General features: G+C 35.2%; 2 protein-coding genes and 1 pseudogene across 7 annotated transcripts; all 3 read left to right on the top strand.

Moving 5' to 3' along the window:
* The first annotated feature begins 5,405 nt into the window (after window positions 1–5,405).
* Window positions 5,406–11,767, top strand: LOC114760009 (probable serine/threonine-protein kinase At1g09600). Its single transcript, XM_028949250.1, has 8 exons — window positions 5,406–6,905; window positions 7,459–7,743; window positions 8,190–8,507; window positions 9,110–9,340; window positions 9,512–9,612; window positions 10,008–10,122; window positions 10,231–10,698; window positions 10,933–11,767. Exons 1-8 carry the CDS (start codon window positions 6,435–6,437, stop codon window positions 11,134–11,136), a joined length of 2,193 nt encoding a protein of 730 aa, XP_028805083.1. The 5' UTR covers window positions 5,406–6,434; the 3' UTR covers window positions 11,137–11,767.
* A 1,006-nt stretch (window positions 11,768–12,773) lies between these two features.
* On the top strand, window positions 12,774–14,188 carry LOC114760001 (glucuronoxylan 4-O-methyltransferase 1-like; annotated as a pseudogene).
* A 1,787-nt stretch (window positions 14,189–15,975) lies between these two features.
* On the top strand, window positions 15,976–18,108 carry LOC114760008 (pentatricopeptide repeat-containing protein At1g62670, mitochondrial). 6 transcript variants are annotated; one of them, XR_003742003.1, is made up of 3 exons: window positions 15,976–17,695; window positions 17,855–17,915; window positions 18,022–18,102. XR_003742003.1 is itself a non-coding variant. In XM_028949248.1 (3 exons), the coding sequence occupies exon 1, from the start codon at window positions 16,022–16,024 to the stop codon at window positions 17,687–17,689; it is 1,668 nt and encodes a 555-aa protein (XP_028805081.1). In that variant the 5' UTR covers window positions 15,976–16,021; the 3' UTR covers window positions 17,690–17,695; window positions 17,855–17,897; window positions 18,022–18,108. The 6 variants fall into 6 exon arrangements, 4 of the variants coding, with proteins under 4 accessions (XP_028805081.1, XP_028805080.1, XP_028805082.1 ...); XR_003742004.1 differs by having other exon boundaries at window positions 18,019–18,102; XM_028949248.1 differs by having other exon boundaries at window positions 17,855–17,897; window positions 18,022–18,108.
* Window positions 18,109–18,110: the final 2 nt, after the last annotated feature.

Raw genomic sequence — 18,110 nt, 5'->3', positions numbered from 1 at the left:
AACGTACCCCTCTCAGGGTATGTTCGCCGCGGCGCACCGGGAGTTTCAGAGGAGAGTGTCTTCTCGGGAAGGTTTGGCCGCGGCGAAGTTACTCTAGTGAGCGAGGCTTCCCTTTCGGGAAGGTTTCGCCGCGGCGAAGGTAGGGGTATGCCGCGGCGAATGTTCGCTGGGCGAGCGACAGTTTCCTCTCGGGAAGCTTTCACCGCGGTGAAGATTGGGGTTCGCTACGGCGAAGTCGGGTTTTCAGGCGAGTAATCCCTCTCGGGATTAGTTCACCACGGCGAAGATGGAGTTTGCCGTGGCGAAAGGTCGCGAATCTATATATTCGCGGGAGGAGTTTAGCGTGCAGAAAATTAGAAAATCGGAGGTAGAGAGAGAGGCTCTGCTAGGGTTTCGAACTTTTGGCTTGGAGGGGGCATTTCTAAGGATCCATTACCTCAAGTAAGTGATTTTAACCTCTAATCTATCTTTTTGATTGGAATTTATAAGGATTTATGGTGAAACCCTAGGATTTTCTAGGCTGTGTTGGAATTGAGGTTTTTGACCGATTGTTTTGGGTTTAATTGATTGCATTGGGTTAGTTTAAGTATTTAATCGGTGTAGTTTCCTTGGATTTAAAGAATCTTGAAATTTTAGAGCTAGGGTTTATGGAAATGGGAGGTTTGTGATTGAGGATGATAATGTAGAGGTTGATTTTGAGTTTTGTGAATTGGGTTATGTTAAGGAGGGTTAAATTGGATGTTTAATCGGTTTAGAATTGTTGTTGGAACCTTAATTGCTCAAATGGGATGTTTGGGTGTAGAATTCCATAGTGGGTCCTTGAGGTTTGAACTCTAATTGATGCTTGGAAGGAGACTTGATGTTTTAATAGACTTTGAGGACTTTGGAGTGTTGTTTTGATAGTTATACCCTTTGAGTTGGGTAGAGTTTTGATGGGAGATAGGAATTTTGTGTCCCCAAGTGTTGTTTTTGGCCACATTATTAGTCTGAAAGCTAATATATGATGGTTGTGTGTTTGTGTGCTTGTGTAGACTGGTTGTGAGTCTTGGTGGTGCACGGGGCCACATTGTCGGTTTGTTATTCCTTGCTCAGGCGAGAGGTAACCACTTTCCAATCCTTAGTACTTGCTTTTGTGGTATTGTGAGTAGATTTATGTTTTGTGCTCTAAGTAGTGATTATGTTCAAACTGTATGTTGTGTATAAAACAGAAAACCGTCTTGTGGGGTTTTGACTAATGATGAATGAATTTTGGAATTGTGAAAGATATGCCACTGAATGAGGTTAATTGTGAAATGATTATTACTCTTTGATTATGATTTGAGCATGATGCATTGATTGGGAATTTGGTGAGAGTTTGTCTGTTACTACCACGTGGTAAGGCCTCCATTAATGCATGATGGTTGGCTTAGTACGTCCCCCATAGTGAGGGATAGGCTTTCTGGCTCCCTACGTCCCCTAGAGTGAGGGATAAGCCTTTTATGGCTCCTTACGTCCCCCATAGTGAGGGATAGGCCGGCTTCGGCTCCTAAAAATCCCCCAAAGTGAGGGATTTGGTTGATGGGATTGCATCATTGCACTTGCATGAATTGTTGTGGCTATCATTATATATTATTTGCGAACTGCCCCACTTGACACCTCACGAGCACCTATTTAATAGTACCTAGTATTGGAAAGGTTGGTTACTGGGACTTTGTCTCATCCCGTGGTTTACAATGTTTTCAGGTGAAGGTTCCGGGCGTGCGCCTTCGGGAAGAGACGCAGAGGCTTGAGCTTGGTTAGCTTTAGGCCTCTAGCATTTGTATATGTATGACTAGTATATATTGCCACATTTAGGACTGCTTTTTGATATATTTGATTACCCGGCCTTGTTGTAAATTGGAGAGAATGTATCTCCTTATTTTGGTTGGCCGGAGGCCATTGCTAGTGTTTGATGAACTCTGGATTATATGGTTGAAAACTATTTAGATGGGCTGATTTTGATGTATGTGTTACCCGGGCCGAAGGTTCGGAGGCCCAGTATATATGAATGAATGATTTCAGTTGCAGGCAACGGTCTTTGAGTTGGAACCGCGTTTACATGTTAATTCAAAATTATGCAAATTTCTTCCTACTATGGTAGTTCTTTTAATAGATTTCCTTTTCTACCGTAGTAGTGATTTTATGATGAGTAATGTTGTTTTTAAGGTTGAGGGTCTTACAGTAAACAATTTAAGAATTTAATAATAAGTTAAGATGTATCTAGCACTTCGAAGTGTTTTTTTTATTCAATACTGAAACTCAATACAGGTGCCAAAGTCAAAGACCCTAATCCCCTTTTACAACCTCCCCTTCACTCGTGGAAGGTAGTTGGTCTAGGATACAAAAAGTACTTTCCATGGAATGAGAGAACCTCAAAGTGTTTTTTTAGGTACATCTAGCACTTTAAAGTATTTTATGGTGTGGATGGATCAAAAAATATTTTAGGGTGCTGGATATACGTAAAAAAAATATTTTAATGTACTAGATGCACAAAAAAATACTTTAAAAAGCTAGACGCACTTAAAAAAAATATTTCAAGGTATTGGATGCATCATAAAAAATTTTCGGCTACAGGTACTGGATGCACTCAGGACAATACTCCAAGGTGTAGATGCACTCATGCACATTAACTGTTTAATAATTTAATGTTTTTAATTTTAAAAATTCATTTCGTAGTGTAATATTATATAAAATAAAACTAAATTATTAGATATTTATTAGTTTAGCAAATACTTCTTTTCATCCCTATATTATTTTTTTTCATGGGAATATATCTGGGATATTATTTTTTTTTTCATGGGAATATGTCTGGGATGAAAGTCATTATATTTTTATCAATATATAAAATTAATTTATTATTTTCTTTTAACCAAATCCGATCTTGTATAAGTTTAGCTTTTATGAGTGGCATAAAATTCTAAGTTTTTAACCAATTCCAAGAATGAAACTGTGGGTAATAAAAAAAAATCGCAAACTAAAGGTGATATAATGATTTTGATATTACATTTTCTGCGGGAGAGCTAAGATGTTAATTTTTTTTGTTATTTTTCCATTTTTTAAATTTTTATTTTGAGATTGTAAATATGTGAATACTTCACATGCATAGGTGCCTAGGTAGATAGTGGCTATGTGTTGGCATGTTGCTTGATCAAAGGTAAGTAGAGGAATGAAGTTACCTTTGATGTTTATTGTATACTTACAAACTTATTTTCAAAAAATTGTAAAATAAAATGAGATTTAACAGATATTTTTGTCTTTTTATATTAACAACATTATACTAGTAATTGTTTTAAAAAATATTTAGACTTCTATAAACTTAAAAAGCAAATAAGTAATTGTTTATAAACTTCAAAAAAGAAATTTCAAAGAAGTTAAGACTTAAGTATTGTTTGGGATCATAATTGGACACTACAAAAGTACTTATTGATATAATTTTAAATAATTTTTTTTTCATACACTTGCTTTATATTCTATAAAGGCACAGATTATTATCTAAAAACTATTTTTGAGAAATAGTACTACCATTCTAAATAAGCACTAACTAAATTCAATCCAACCACTCTATGCCTCTTCCAGTTTTGCTAGATTAGTTCATTTTAATATATGCACAAAATAAATGAGGTTTTTCTTTCTTTTTGTTAAAATCATTCTTTCAAATCTGTTCTTAAAAAAAATGCAAAAGAAACCTTTTCCACATACCGTTTCTCAAAATAAAATAAAATTTCCAGAATAATTTTTTTTTACTGGAAGAATAAATCTTTTTCTTAATCTTTAAGAATCCAAATTTCAAAATTGCTTTCATCCAGGTAATTTCTAAAGACTAAAATGCAAAATTTGCCATTTTGTTTGTATAGACAAGATTTAAAAAGTTTGGTTCAAATTTCGCTTTCCTCCTTTGAGAAATAATGACAAAATTGTTTCTAATTTAAAATACATCCATGAATTTTGAAAATTTTTACTTGCAACATTCATTATCTCGCTTTTAAAAAATAATAAAAAGCACCAACCAAATTTGTCGTAATACCTGCAACTATAGGATACATTTGTCTTTGTAAATTAATCTTTTTTTACTTTTATTTATTTTTTCCTTTTAATTTTACTTTTACATGCTTTTAATTAGAATTAGATAGATTAGACTAGACTTAAAAGAGAATGATTGGAATAGATTTCAGCTCATTATTATTTTACCTAATTGATTTAAGATAACTTCATAATCCTTGCCATTTTTATGAAAGATTTTCAAAGATTAATCTTTTGAAATTTGGCAGTGCCTTTATTTTATTTGGTTTTTGTTTCTAACATTAATATCCTTTTTCATGTCATTCTCGTTTCCGTGGCATTTCAAATGTAACAGTTTTGCTGATTTTTATCTAGAAAAATTTGCTGATTTTTTTAATGCAGAAACAAAGATTGGTGATAAAGAAAAGAAAAAAATATAAAAAAATATATCTCTTAAATTTTAAAATTCTAAACTAGTTTTGTGCATTATACTTTAATAACAATTAACTACGTTTGAAAAACAAATATCAACATATTTTTGTAAAAATTTAAAAGATATTTTTTGACATTTTTTTCTTAAAAAAATATTATTTAAAGCAACAAATAAAATATCAATAATGCATACAATACTGAATTGGTTAATAAACCAATTAAGGGAGTAGATCAACAAATTACATATAATTCAATGAAATAGAGATACCAAAATGTAAATATTATAGATTGTTATTTTTTAACTCAAAACAATGTTATTTTAGACTCTAATTAAAAAATATAAAATATAATCTAATCAACTTATTTGAAATTCTTAATCGAACCAGTTTAAAAAATTGTTCATCAGACCTGGGCGAGGTTTTAATAGGATGAAGCAATGAAAGTAGTGTTTGGATTAACTGTTCAAAAGTAACTTTACTGCATTTAAAATAAAGCAATCAAAATATACTACTTCCGGTCATAATTATAAGAGCTAGTTGACTAATTTGAGGAGATTAAGAAAAGACGTTGGATTAGTTATTTGTAATAAATATGTGTTGTCTTTCCTAAAATATCCTTACTAATCAAGTGTATTGGCTAAAATTACTATTATTAGAAGGATTACTTTAGGAAAAAATATAAATATGAGAGATAAAGTGAATTTGAATCTTATATTTAAAATTAAAATAAAAATTAAATAAGATCTTATATTAAGTAATTAGTAGGTTTTTTTGGATGGAATTTATGTGGGCTCCACACGCTTACACGTGGTTGAATCTCCACCGTTCATTTCTTCCAGTTAATGAATCCTTCTCGTTCAAATGCCCAAGAAAAATAAATTCCCAGTTCATCCGATCTATTTCTATTGTCTTCACTCAAAAGGCTCACTGTTTCCGTTTTCGGTTTCGGTTTCGGTTTCCTTTTCGTTTTCATTCCTTCCTTCTTCAGTTCAACTCACGCCCGTAAGCCTCCATGTCCTCTTCGTCCGTTACTCCTCGCCATTCTCTCCAGAACTCGTTCCATTACAACGCTATGCTCTTTCTCTCTTCTTCTTCTTCTTCTCTCTCTTCTTCTTCTTCTTCTTCCTCGCAGTTCTGCTCAGTTCACTTACTTTCTTCTTCCGTTACTCCAACGAAGCATAATTGGGTCAATCTCCCTATCATATTGCATTAACATGTCTGAACCGTTTCTTAACAGATAATTCCTAATTCATAGGCTATTCGGTTTTTCCGCGTGACCCAGATCCGAAAACTTCTTATTCTCTCTCTTTCTCTTCCTAATTCTGGAATATTTTCTCCGTAGGATCTCTACTTCCTTATCCTTTCTTTTGCTTTACAGCTCACATTCCAAATCCAGAAAGGTAAAAAGTGCAATTCTTGTCTTTCTGGTTGAGATAGTTGTTTCGCTTAGTTGGGGCGCCTGCTTCGTTGGTGGCATTGACACGTTTGTTGCAGAAAAACATTGGAGGGCAACCATTTTAGAGCGTTCGTAATTATGAAGGCGAGATTTCCATGATCCACATTTACCAATTGTGGTTTGGTTTCGCAACTGCTCACAACTGACACGGCTGTAGTAGTGTTCACCTTTAAACCATCTTCTTCCAAAGTGGGTGCTCGTGATTTGGATTCTCGCTGACGTAAGGAATTTTGATTTGGGGCACACTTTTTCCTTGATTTTATTCTCCATTGGAGTCAACCGTCAGAATTCCTACGAATTTCTCAGGATATGCGTATTCGTGATTTGGGGATCTGGCTCTCGTTCCACTGAAGCAACAGAGAAGCATTGGGTCTAGTTCATTTTATTGGTCATAACTCGGAGATATAGCATGCTGAGGCGGACCAAGGCATCAATTCTAGCATAGAACGTTAATATTTGTTTGTGTGAAAGTGACAATATTGATTGATTGGAGTGTATTTGAGAAATTTTGTGGCCTCTAAACTTGTGTTATGGGTTGTATGTGCTCGAAACCGAAATCTTCAAATGATTACGTTGCTGAGAACCTGGCCAGAGACAAGGATACGAAGGCAAATAGAATCTCAAAACATTTGACTTTGGGAGAGAAGGTCGCAATAGAGGCTGATGGTAGTGGTAATGATGCGACTACACGGTTGATATCTAATCCGTCTCGGGATGGAACTTCAGGGTCCGCTTCCGTGTCATCAGATGAGGGGGAGAAGAGCGGAGAACCAGAAACTACCGCAAAGCCGGCAAAACAGCTGGTTCATATGGCCTCAAACATGGGAATTGGAAATGGAGGACAAGGACAACCTAAGATGGCTAGGATAGTTACCGTACCTAAAGGGGAAAGAGGAGCTCAAGTTCTTGCTGGCTGGCCTTCTTGGCTTACTGCAGTTGCAGGGGAAGCCATTAATGGTTGGATACCTCGCAGAGCAGACTCATATGAGAAGTTGGAGAAGGTATGTTGGGTCACTTGGTACATTTATTGTTAATATGATTATTTATTTATTGATTTCTTTGATAGATAAATAGATTAGCAATCCTTTAAGCCTATGATTTGTATTTGAAATCTTATTATTGGCTCTCAGATGTGGAAGCATCCTCTGCCTGATGATCATAGTGTTCAAAGACATGCCTCTTGATTGAAGAGATTCAGCGAACCATGTTTTAGCTATAATGTAACTTATGGCGGTCACCATTTAAAATTTAGAAGAATGTTGCAAAGTACTTTTTTCTTTTCAAATAATTTGTTAAGTTGTTGTATGCTCGGAAGCGTTTATTGCTGGGGAGAAACTTGTTTTCTTCCGTACTTGAAGCATGAAATATTATTTTTGTTTCAGTTGATAAGGTTTTAACCCTCTCGAGGTTCTTAAGAATAACCATTTGGCTCGAGTGCAGCTTTGATGTCTATTTATAGTTCTTCCTTGGCCGATTCTTTTGTCTTTTATTCAAGGAGAATTTATCCTATGTTTTTCTTAAAATAGGAAAATAAAGTTTCCCGTCATTCTGCAGATTGGGCAAGGAACTTACAGCAGTGTTTACCGAGCTCGTGATCTAGAAACAAACAAAATTGTTGCGTTGAAGAAGGTTCGATTTGCTAATATGGATCCAGAAAGTGTTCGTTTTATGGCAAGAGAAATCATTGTACTGCGAAGGCTTGATCATCCAAATGTCATGAAACTTGACGGCATCATTACTTCACGGGTCTCCGGTAGCTTGTATCTTGTTTTCGAATATATGGAGCATGATCTTGCGGGGCTTGCAGCAACACCTGGCATCAAGTTCACTGAAGGGCAGGTAGTTGATTTTTCCTTCTGATTGTGTCCATCCATTGTTCAGACAAAAACCTGTTTTTGTTTTTTGTTGCTCTAAATCTAACACCAACCTTTTGGTCAAATCAATTTTATTAGCGTCTTTTTAGATATATTTAATTTAATTTAATGTGAGTTTTTTAATATAAATTTGCTTAATGCTTAATTATGGTCATTACGAGTCTTGTAAGATTTTGGAAGTCACTGCATGATTACAGCAGAATTGTCTGATACAAGCCAAAAACTATCAAGCTAGAAATAGAATCTTGAGCTAAACTCACGTTTCTATAAATATTTTCTCTTAAACTAAATATTATAGGCCAAACATATTAGTATTGTAGAAATTTAAGTTTCTACAACAGAATTTTCCTCATTCATGTCTTTTATTTCTTCAGTTTGCACAAGGGGCTCATATTTTCTGTGATACTGCAGATCAAATGTTATATGCAACAGTTGCTTCGTGGTATTGAGCATTGCCACAGTCATGGTGTTCTACATCGAGACATCAAGGGCTCAAATCTTCTGATTGACAAGAATGGCAATCTAAAGATTGGTGATTTTGGGCTAGCAACTTTCTTTGAGCCTTCTAAGGCTCAGGTTTTGACAAGTCGTGTGGTAACCTTGTGGTACCGACCACCTGAACTCCTACTGGGAGCCACAAATTATGGAGTTGCAGTGGACTTGTGGAGTGCTGGTTGCATTCTTGCGGAGTTGTTTGCTGGAAAGCCTATAATGCCTGGACGAACAGAGGTAGTGCCTTCTTACATTCTATATTTTATTGGACATACTGAAACCTAACCATCCATTTTTCTGAGCAGAATCAAGTCTGAAGTAGACAAATTTCTCTTCTTTCTTCTTAGCATCCTTACATGAGTGTTGGAAGATGAATCATCCATGGAAGTAGAATGGAATTATTCTTAAGAAAATTGTCACGTTTCTAGCCTAAAATCCATGAGCATATTATTGCATCTGCTTGTTTAATCTGCAACCATCATAACGATTGAAAATGCTCTTACACGTTTAGCTGCTCCTCTATTGGAAACTGTATAAGCCCAAAAGTTTGCTAGTTAATCTTTTGCCAAATACTTAATTTCAGATTGTCTCCATTAATTGAAATATCCTGTAATAATTAAAGGCCATTGTTATGCAGACTTCAACTCTGTCATTGATATTAATCAATATCAATATATCTATCAAAGTTGTGAAAAGCCATACTGTTTACAAGCTGTGAATAGTGCAACATATCTCAAACTCTGTGCAAATACATGGGGGTCCACTCTAGTCTTTGAACATGTGGAACTTTTTAGGACTTAACTGGGCAACAAGATAAGGTCTTGCTATCTATTTTCTAGGTGGAGCAACTTCACAAAATCTTTAAACTCTGTGGATCACCATCTGAAGAATACTGGAAGAAGTCAAAGCTACCACATGCAACAATTTTCAAACCTCAACATCCCTACAAACGTGTTGTTGCTGAGACATTTAAGGATTTTCCTCCATCAGCATTAAGCCTTTTGGAAGTCCTCCTTGCTATTGAACCTGACGATCGAGGAACTGCTTCTTTAGCACTTCACACGAGCGAGGTAGCTATAAGTTCTACTTAAGTTGAAGCACAAGTTCGAATGGAGTGGGATTAGTCTGTCCTATACTCCTATTCTACCATTATATTTTTCACGGTGCAATCTCATGGCATTGTTAGTATATGCCTTTTGAACTTTATTTTTCCTTTCTAACTAACAGTTCTCTTTGTGTAGTTCTTTACCACAAAGCCTCTTCCATGTGATCCTTCTACTTTGCCAAGATATCCACCAAGCAAGGAGTTTGATGTCAAGTTTCGACAAGAAGAAGCCAGAAGGTATTCCATTGGAAATTCTAATAATTTGGTCACATCTGATATTAGCATAGTCAATAATTGTAAAAACAGAAAATGCTGCTGCTACATTTTTTGATATTTATTTTTAATGAAAAAAATTATCTGGTGAGCTAGCACTCTTTTGATACCATTGTTCTATAATATTATATGAACTTGCTTCTGAATAATGATAAAGTGGCTTTTTTACTTGCCCTTCTCTTTGAGATATCAACTTTCAAATCCTCTAATTAATCTTTGTAATTGAGATCAAAGTTTTTTCTCCTTCTTTTAGCTTAATGGTATGGGCATGATTTGCAATTGAAAGACGCTCAACTTTCTATACCTTTTCTTTCTCCATGCATGTTACTTTTGTTACCCATTTGTTCGTTTGAATACAGACGAAGAGCTGCAAATAATAAAGGAAATGCAGAGGAATTCTCTAGCAAGGTTTCCAAAGATTCTAAAGCTGTTCCAGCACCTGATGCTAAGGCTGAGTTACGGTCATCAATTGAGGTACCTCACTTCATAGATTAAAAAGTTTGTGGATCTCCTGTTCATAAGAACTTTATGAGAATTGTCTAATACGCATTGTTCCATGTCTTGTCCTCCCCTTTCCTTCAGAAAAGACAAGGACAAGCTAACCCTAAATGTATTAGCGAGAAGTTCAATCCTGATGAGGATGGTGGTTCTGGCTTCCCTATTGAACCTTCAAAGACACGAGCACTCAATGCCTTCTCTCATTCTGGTCAGTCAATGCATCCAAGTGTGTATGGATCTTCACGTAATATGAATTTAAACAAGGAAGAGTCTATTGCTGGCCCTGGCCGTGTGTATAATTCAGGAAATCCTGCAGAATTAAGAAAACAAAGATCCTACATGAACAGGAATGCTGCTCAATTGTCGAGGTTTTCTAATTCAGTTGCCAATGGAGGTGGTTTAAAGCTTGATATGAGTGGAGATGCTAGTTCACAGTGGCCTGATGATTGCTTTGGCACACGATATGACCATCTTGTTGATGACGAATCCAACCAATTGCTCAAGTCTATGCACAAGAAGGAAATGCATCCTTGCGCAAAGGAGTCTTCCAAGGTAGAGAAAATACATGTATTTGTGCAATTGATCCTTTTTTTTTTTAATCCCCATTTAAAATTTTGTCTCTATTAATTACTGAACCACCAGGTAAAAAAAGAGGAATGAAAGATGATTATGCTGTGACTGACTGATGGTTTATAATCAATATGATTATGGAGCTACCTACTAATACCTTGATTTTTTAACCCAGAAAAACAGATGTAATACCTTGATCTTCTTTTTGTGATGCAGGCCTTTGCCCCAAAAAATGGTCAAATGTACTATTCAGGGCCTCTAGTCCCTGGAGGTGAAAATCTCGATGAAATGCTTAAGGAGCATGAAAGGCAAATCCTACAAGCTGTCCGCAAGGCACGGTCAGATAAGGTCAAGATCAGTAAATGCTGCAATGACACTGGCCAAACTGAATCCCTACTTCACCATGTGGGAAATCGCTAGCGAGACTTTCAATAGGATGGCTATGATGCTTCAACTTGGGATGTGGATGCCTGCATCTTTCTTCTGGAATTTTGACAAACGTTGATGCTGAGAAATAATTTCAGGAATCATGGAGCCTTATCAAGGGTTCTCGGAACATCAATGATTATGGTTTCTGTCTCAGTTCTAACCACCAAACCGTAGTTATTTTGAAGGTGGATGGCGTGGAGAGCAATTGAAATCGATGGCAAATGGGAGTCCGACTGTACAAGATTTGATAGTTTTTTAAATTTACTCACCAGAAAATTGTTTTGTTTCTAGATGGTGAGGTCATTTTCTGCTGACAATGATCGGTTACTCAATATTTAACTTGTACAGGTGAAGTTGATTTTGCTGAACCAGATTACACTTATTCGAAATGCAAAGTGCATTAAGCTTATCATCTTTAATCGAAATGCAATGGCTCTCTCAGCAACCTGTCAGAGAAAAAGCTGGCAATATTGTGAATTTGTAATGCATTTCATAACTTTATTTTTCTCTAGGCTAAAGGTCAAAATTGTATAGCGATTTTTTCGTGAGAATGATTTACTTGTATTCAATGTCCAGTATGCAGATCATTTTCTGTAAAATTATAAAGGAATTCTATTATTTATTTATTCTTTCAAAATATGATAAACCTTGTTTTTTCTCAAAAAGAGTAATACTTAATGAAATTGCGATGCTCTATTATGCATTGCACGAAACATCCTAGTTTGTTACTTGATCGTTGATTAAATGTTTTCCTTGTATTAAGAAAAGGCTGTAATAATGTGGAGAGGTAAAGGGGGGCAAAACAAAAGACGTGCAGTGAAGATACTTCTTTTCTTGCGGGAATCAATGGAAAATGACAAAAAAAAAAAATCCTCAAAAGAAACAAAAAATCTCGACTGAATCCATGTTAAGTCATTCTCTTCAAAATTAGAGAGGAAAAAAAAGGTGAAAATTCATATGCTCCCAACTATTTTCCTTGTTATCTAGAACTTGATTATTTTCAATAATAACCACAAGGACATTACTCTAACATTATCAATAAAAAACAATGAATAAAGAAACCTACCTCACTCAGGATTTGGACTCATTTAGCACAAACCCCATGTAGTAGTAGTAGTAATAATAATAATAATAATATATATTATTTATTATTATTATTATTATATTGTTAAATTAGCAAGAACTCATGAAGCATATGAATTGCTCTCCCACTCCATTTTTGGTCTTAAGTAATACGATGCTGAATTAAGGAAATGTATATATGGTCACTGTCACATAAAAAGGAGGGAACAAGTAAGACGAAGGTTTAGATGAAAAGGTGGTTGTTTTATAGGCTTTGCCAGGACTCCAGTTATTGTGCCCTTGAGAAAAGAGATCTCACCAAACTTAGCAGATCCACCAACAAGCACTGTAATGTTTTTGATTCATTTAGAATTCTTTCAGCTCTTTTGTCCTCATCGAATATTCCCTTCTTCTTCAAGCATCAAACACTAATCACTCTCTCCATACCTTCATTCATTCACCTCTCTTCCTCTTGAAATTCTCACCTTCTTCTTCTACTTCTCCCTCCAAACATCACACCAAGTAAAACCACAATTGTTGATTCTTCTGCAATTTCCGACGTAACTATGAGGCCCAAAGCTAATCAAACCCTGAACTTGAAGCTCCTCATTCTGGGGCTTCTGGTTTCTGTTTTGCTCATCTTTTTGCTGAGATCAAACTTCTCTTCTTCAAACCAAGACCTGTCTAATCCAAGTTCTTCACATACAGCAGTAGCCATGGATTCTTCAAATGGTGAGAAAGAGAAGAGTACTGAGACAAGAGATTGTCCACTTGTTTGCAACAAGATCCCAGCTTCTCTAGCTCAAGCTCTGATCCATTACTCAACCACAACCATAACCCCACAACACACGCTGAAAGAGATATCAGTGACAGCAAGAGTTTTGGAGAAGAGATCTCCATGCAATTTCTTAGTCATTGGCTTAGGCCATGACAGCCTCATGTGGAGTTCTCTCAACTATGGTGGCAGAGGTCGAGTCCTACTTGATTTAATAACCTCCCCCTCCTAAAAATATGGAGGACTTTTGAAGGATTTGGTAGAAGCCAGGGACTGGGGGAGATCTAATGATTTGTTAGGATTTAGAAATATTTTCTAATAGAGATATGTATATAAGGAGATCTGTTAGGATTTTGAAATTATTTTGATCCTCCTAATCATGTAGTCTATGTATAGCAAGTTTTATCTATCAAATATGATTTATCATTGTATCTAACTCTTCTTATAGGGTGCTTGGTTACCTTCAAAAACATTTTTTTTTTAAAAAAAGTTTTTTTATATAAGTTGAGACAAAACTTCTCTCACATACTTATTTTGAACTCTATAGAATAATTTCTAAAAAGCTAATCCAAACACCCCTTAATTAGTCACATGAAATGTATCATTGGTTTAGACCTGTACTAAGAAAAACATACATCCATTGCTTAAAACTTCAAGATATTATGTGCATATGTGCTTTTTGCCATATATATTAGCACAATTATACTTAATTTGAGATTTTCCCTCTCATTTACTTGCATTTGATATCTCATGTGACAAAAAATTTGAATTTGCCATTGTAGGTTCCCCATGTTAGAGTCCTACCTTGTGAGCTATGAGAGCAATGTGAATGAAGCAGATAAGCTAATGGAGGTTGGAAGAGGAAGAGAGTGTAGAGAAGTTTGGGGTCCAAGAGAGTCCAAATGCCAACTTGCACTGCCAGGGTTTCCAAGTGAAGTTTATGAGACACAGTGGGATTTGATAATGGTGGATGCACCTACAGGGTACCATGATGATGCCCAGGACAGCTGGCCTCGTGGCTAGGACAAGGGACAATGGAGAGACTCTTGTGTTTGTGCATGATGTGAATGGGGAGGTGGAAGATAAGTTCTCCAAGGAATTTCTATGTGACAATTACATGAGGAAGCAAGAAAGGAGATTGAGACACTTCATTATTCCTTCTTACACGGATGACTTTGATAGATCATTTTGTTCTCCATAGAATTTTTGATTTTTTTTTTAAAGGTAGACTCTTTTTTAATCATAATAGGAGAAAAATGAAGTCAGATTGTGAAAGTAGAAAATACATTTGGAGAAAGAAGAACAAAGGATAATGTGATTGTAAATGGGGTCATATGATAAGCAGGTGTACACTTATTACTATACTTTCTTCTCTTCATCCTACTTTTTTGCCACCTTTTGATTTGTCTATTTTTTGTCAATCTCCTATGAGTTTTCTCTTTTGATTTGTCTCTCGTTTGTAGGTTTCTAGTGGTATGAAAAGATTAGAGTGAATTTTCTTGCTTCGTCTTTTTCATTCGTCACATTTGAAAAACAAAAGATTTATCAATCTTTTAACGCCTCTTTTTCTTTATTCTATTATGCACTAAAATAAAGCATATAATTTACAAAAAAATAAAAAGAAGATAAATTTTAGGAAAAATCAGTGAAAAGTTCCTATTTGAAATTTTTTGTTGGTCAAACAGATCTACCATGTTTTTATGCATAAAAAGTACTCGTACCCCGAATGATTTCAAGCAAAAAAAGCATAAGTACTTGAATTCAGGTCTTTGTGGCAAATACAATTTTCGAACCGTATTCTTTTTTATTGATTTTCCTATTATATGATTTGTTTCATCCATTCAAACATTAGAGGGCGTAAATCGAACTTCGGCTTCTATTTATAACTCTCTTCTCTCTTTTTTTTTTTTTTTTTTTTTTTTTTTTTTCAATTTTTGCCCTTGTAGACTTACCAAGGCTTTCAAAAAGAAAAAGTCCTGTGCACATATTTTCACATATACTTTTCCTGGTTTATATAATATTAACTTCGATTTTTAATATAAAAGTTACTTTGAGTTTTAATTTGATTTTAAATATAAGATTCTAATCCACTTTTTTTTTTACAATATTTATCTATTTTGTCCTCAACTAATTCATATAATAGTTACATATGTTAATGAGTTACTATTAATATGTAATTCAAATATACATGATTAGTAAAAATATTTTAGGAAACACAATATTTATTTACTATAAATAACTAATTTAATTAACTTCTTTAATTTTCTCAAATTAGTCAACTAGACCTTGTATTAAGAACTGGAAGTAGTTCTACCTCCACCATCCCTTAATATAAGAGTTATTTTGATTTTTAATTTGGTCATAGATATAAGACCCCAATCTACTTTGTCTTTTGTATTTTTTTTTATAAGTTAGTTCTTATAATAGTTACACATGTATTCCTCCGATCCTTAATATAGAACCTATTTATTGAGTTGTGTTTTGGTTTAAATATAAAACCTATTTCTCAAATTTATTAATTTTTCCTAAATTACCTCCTATGGATACTCCCTCAATTATAATCAATATAAAGAAAGAGAGAGGATATTAAAAAAGATGTATGGTTATTTAGGAAAAACATGTCATATTTTTTATAATTAACTAATTTACCTAACTTCATTAAGTTAATCAAATTAGTTAAATAGGTTTTATATTAAGGACGAGAGGAGTATATGTTAAAGATTTTATCAGATGGTAGCTTTAGTTAATACATATGATTAACAAGATTATTTTTTAAAAAATAATACCTATTTATTACAAATAATTATTTAATTAATTTTTTAATCGATTATTGAACTAGTTAGTTTAACCTATGTCTTTTTTTTTGTGTTGAGCAAATACCGGTTGTTATGTCAAGACCCGGAGACAATGTGCCCGTTAATGTCTATTCAACTCTCTGCTCTTCATTCAACTAGCTTTTCGCTGACGAAGTCATAGGGTGGGTGCCTGCGCTCTCAACGGGGCTAGCGGTGGCCGTTCTAAGACGGCTTCAAGGTGAACATGTATTCGGCTTCAAGGTATGCCCTCCCCAGAATTGCTCGCTTTCTTCCACCTTCTTCATCTTTTATCCTCCCAGCTTTCCCTTATTCCTTCAACCTCAATTTCTTTGCTCATTCCCAAACCCCAAATGCAAATAACATTCCCGAGAGCGTAGCTTCATTCAATCGCTTGCTCCATCTGCATCCCCCACCTTCCATCCGCCAAATTAATAAGATTTTAGGATCACTTGCCAAGGCTGGACATCATCGCACTGCCATATCATTGTGTGCACAAGCTGAGTTCAGGGGATTCACACCCGATTTATTTACACTGAGCATCTTGATCAATTGTTACTGCCATTTGGGTCAGCTGTATTCTGCTTTCTCAATATTTGGGAGTATTCACAAGATGGGTCTTCAACCGAGTATTGTAACTGTCACTACGCTGATAAAAGGACTGTGCATTAGGAACCAGGTTGGAGAAGCATTGGACTTTTATGATGACCTCATGGCCAAGGGATTTCAATTAAATGAAGTTAGTTATGGAACTTTGGTTAACGGGCTGTGTAAACTTGGCAAATTAAGGTCTGCCATTAAATTGGTCGAAAAGATGGAGAGCCAGTTATTTAAGCCTAATGTAGTCATCTACACCACAATCATTGACAGTCTTTGCAAAGGTGGACATGTTGTTGAGGCCTATGAATGGTATTTAAAAGTGATTGATCAAGGAATTTTACCAGATATTGTCACTTATAACTCTCTAATCCATGGTCACTGTAGCAAGGGACAATGGCAAGAAGCAAATCGGTTTCTCCATGATATGGTTCTGAAAGGCATCAAACCTAATATTTGTACATTTAATATATTGATTAATGTGTTCTGTAAAGAACGAAAGATCATAGAAGCTGAAGTAGTGCTTGCCAGGATGATGAAATGTGGTGAGAGACCTACTGTTGTAACTTACAGTTCTTTAATGGTTGGGTATTTTTTGATGAACGATGCTAATGAGTCAAAAGAAGTATTTGATAAGATGGTCCGAATTGGATTGAAACCCGATGTGGTTAGTTTTAATGCACTGATTGATGGATTATGTAAGATCAAGATGGTCGATGAAGCTATGGCTCTGTTTAAAGAAATGCGTAGTAAAAACGTTCATCCTGATGCATGGACGTACAACTGTCTTATTGATGGCATGTGCAAATCAGGAAAAATGTCATGTGTGCGAGATCTTGTTTATGATATGCGTGATAGTGGCCATGCCCCTGGTGTAGTCACCTATAATATTTTGTTAGATGCGTTTTGTAAAGGCCAACATCTTGATGAGGGCATTGCATTATTTCAACAAATGGTTGCTCAAGGAGTCCAGCCTGATTTGCGCACATACACTATACTTATTCATGGTTTGTGTAAAGGTGGTAGACTAAATGATGCTCGAGAGATTTTTGAATATCTGTTGATCAGTGGCTTCTGCCTTGATGCCTTCGCATATAACATTATCATCATGAGCCTTTGCAGACATGGTTTAGTTGAAGAAGCTATGACTTTGGTTTCAAGAATGACAGAGAATGGCTGCCTCCCTGATTCTGTATCTTATAAAGCACTTATTGGTCGTCTTTTGGAAAAATGTAGGAATGATGAAGGAGAGAATCTTCTTCATGTGATGATGGGTAGTGGTCTTCTGAAAAAATGAAACAAGGTTAGAGACTCTTGTACAAGTGTTGATTTTGTCTTAGCCAAAGCTTGTTTCTTTTGAGTTAAATTTGTGGGATTATATGACGGCTTGATTGATGCTGAACACAACTTTGTTCCTTGATTCATTATTGTTCGTTTGTAATTTAATTTATTAACTTGATAGGCTGCTAAGGGAGGTGGAGAACCCTCTACCGAGAGAAGATGAGGTTAACTATCATGAACATGTGATTCTTTAACGCTTGAATTTCCATAGTTCGATTTTTATTTATTAGAAATATAGTAAATTGATGAACGGTGGAAGATTATTTTTTTTCCTTGCCAATTCAGCAGCAGATATGCGGTCCTTGGAAAATATAGATCAGATCATGACTGCAAAATTCATTTGGAACATTTCACGTGCATTTTAAAGGTCTATGACA

The sequence above is a fragment of the Neltuma alba genome, unplaced genomic scaffold (genome assembly GCF_004799145.2).
Source record: "Neltuma alba isolate B1F8T4 unplaced genomic scaffold, ASM479914v2 tig00010926_pilon, whole genome shotgun sequence".
Classification (NCBI taxonomy): domain Eukaryota; kingdom Viridiplantae; phylum Streptophyta; class Magnoliopsida; order Fabales; family Fabaceae; genus Neltuma; species Neltuma alba.
This window is presented reverse-complemented; position numbering and strand designations above follow the sequence as displayed.

Bases quoted from the DNA above. Each gene is read 5' to 3' on its own strand.
- LOC114760008 (XM_028949248.1), top strand. From the start codon at position 16,022: ATGTATTCGGCTTCAAGGTATGCCCTCCCCAGAATTGCTCGCTTTCTT.
- LOC114760009 (XM_028949250.1), top strand. From the start codon at position 6,435: ATGGGTTGTATGTGCTCGAAACCGAAATCTTCAAATGATTACGTTGCT. The intron at 10,123-10,230 runs GTACCTCACTTC...CCTTTCCTTCAG, and splicing joins AGTTACGGTCATCAATTGAG to AAAAGACAAGGACAAGCTAA. The intron at 10,699-10,932 runs GTAGAGAAAATA...TTTGTGATGCAG, and splicing joins GCGCAAAGGAGTCTTCCAAG to GCCTTTGCCCCAAAAAATGG.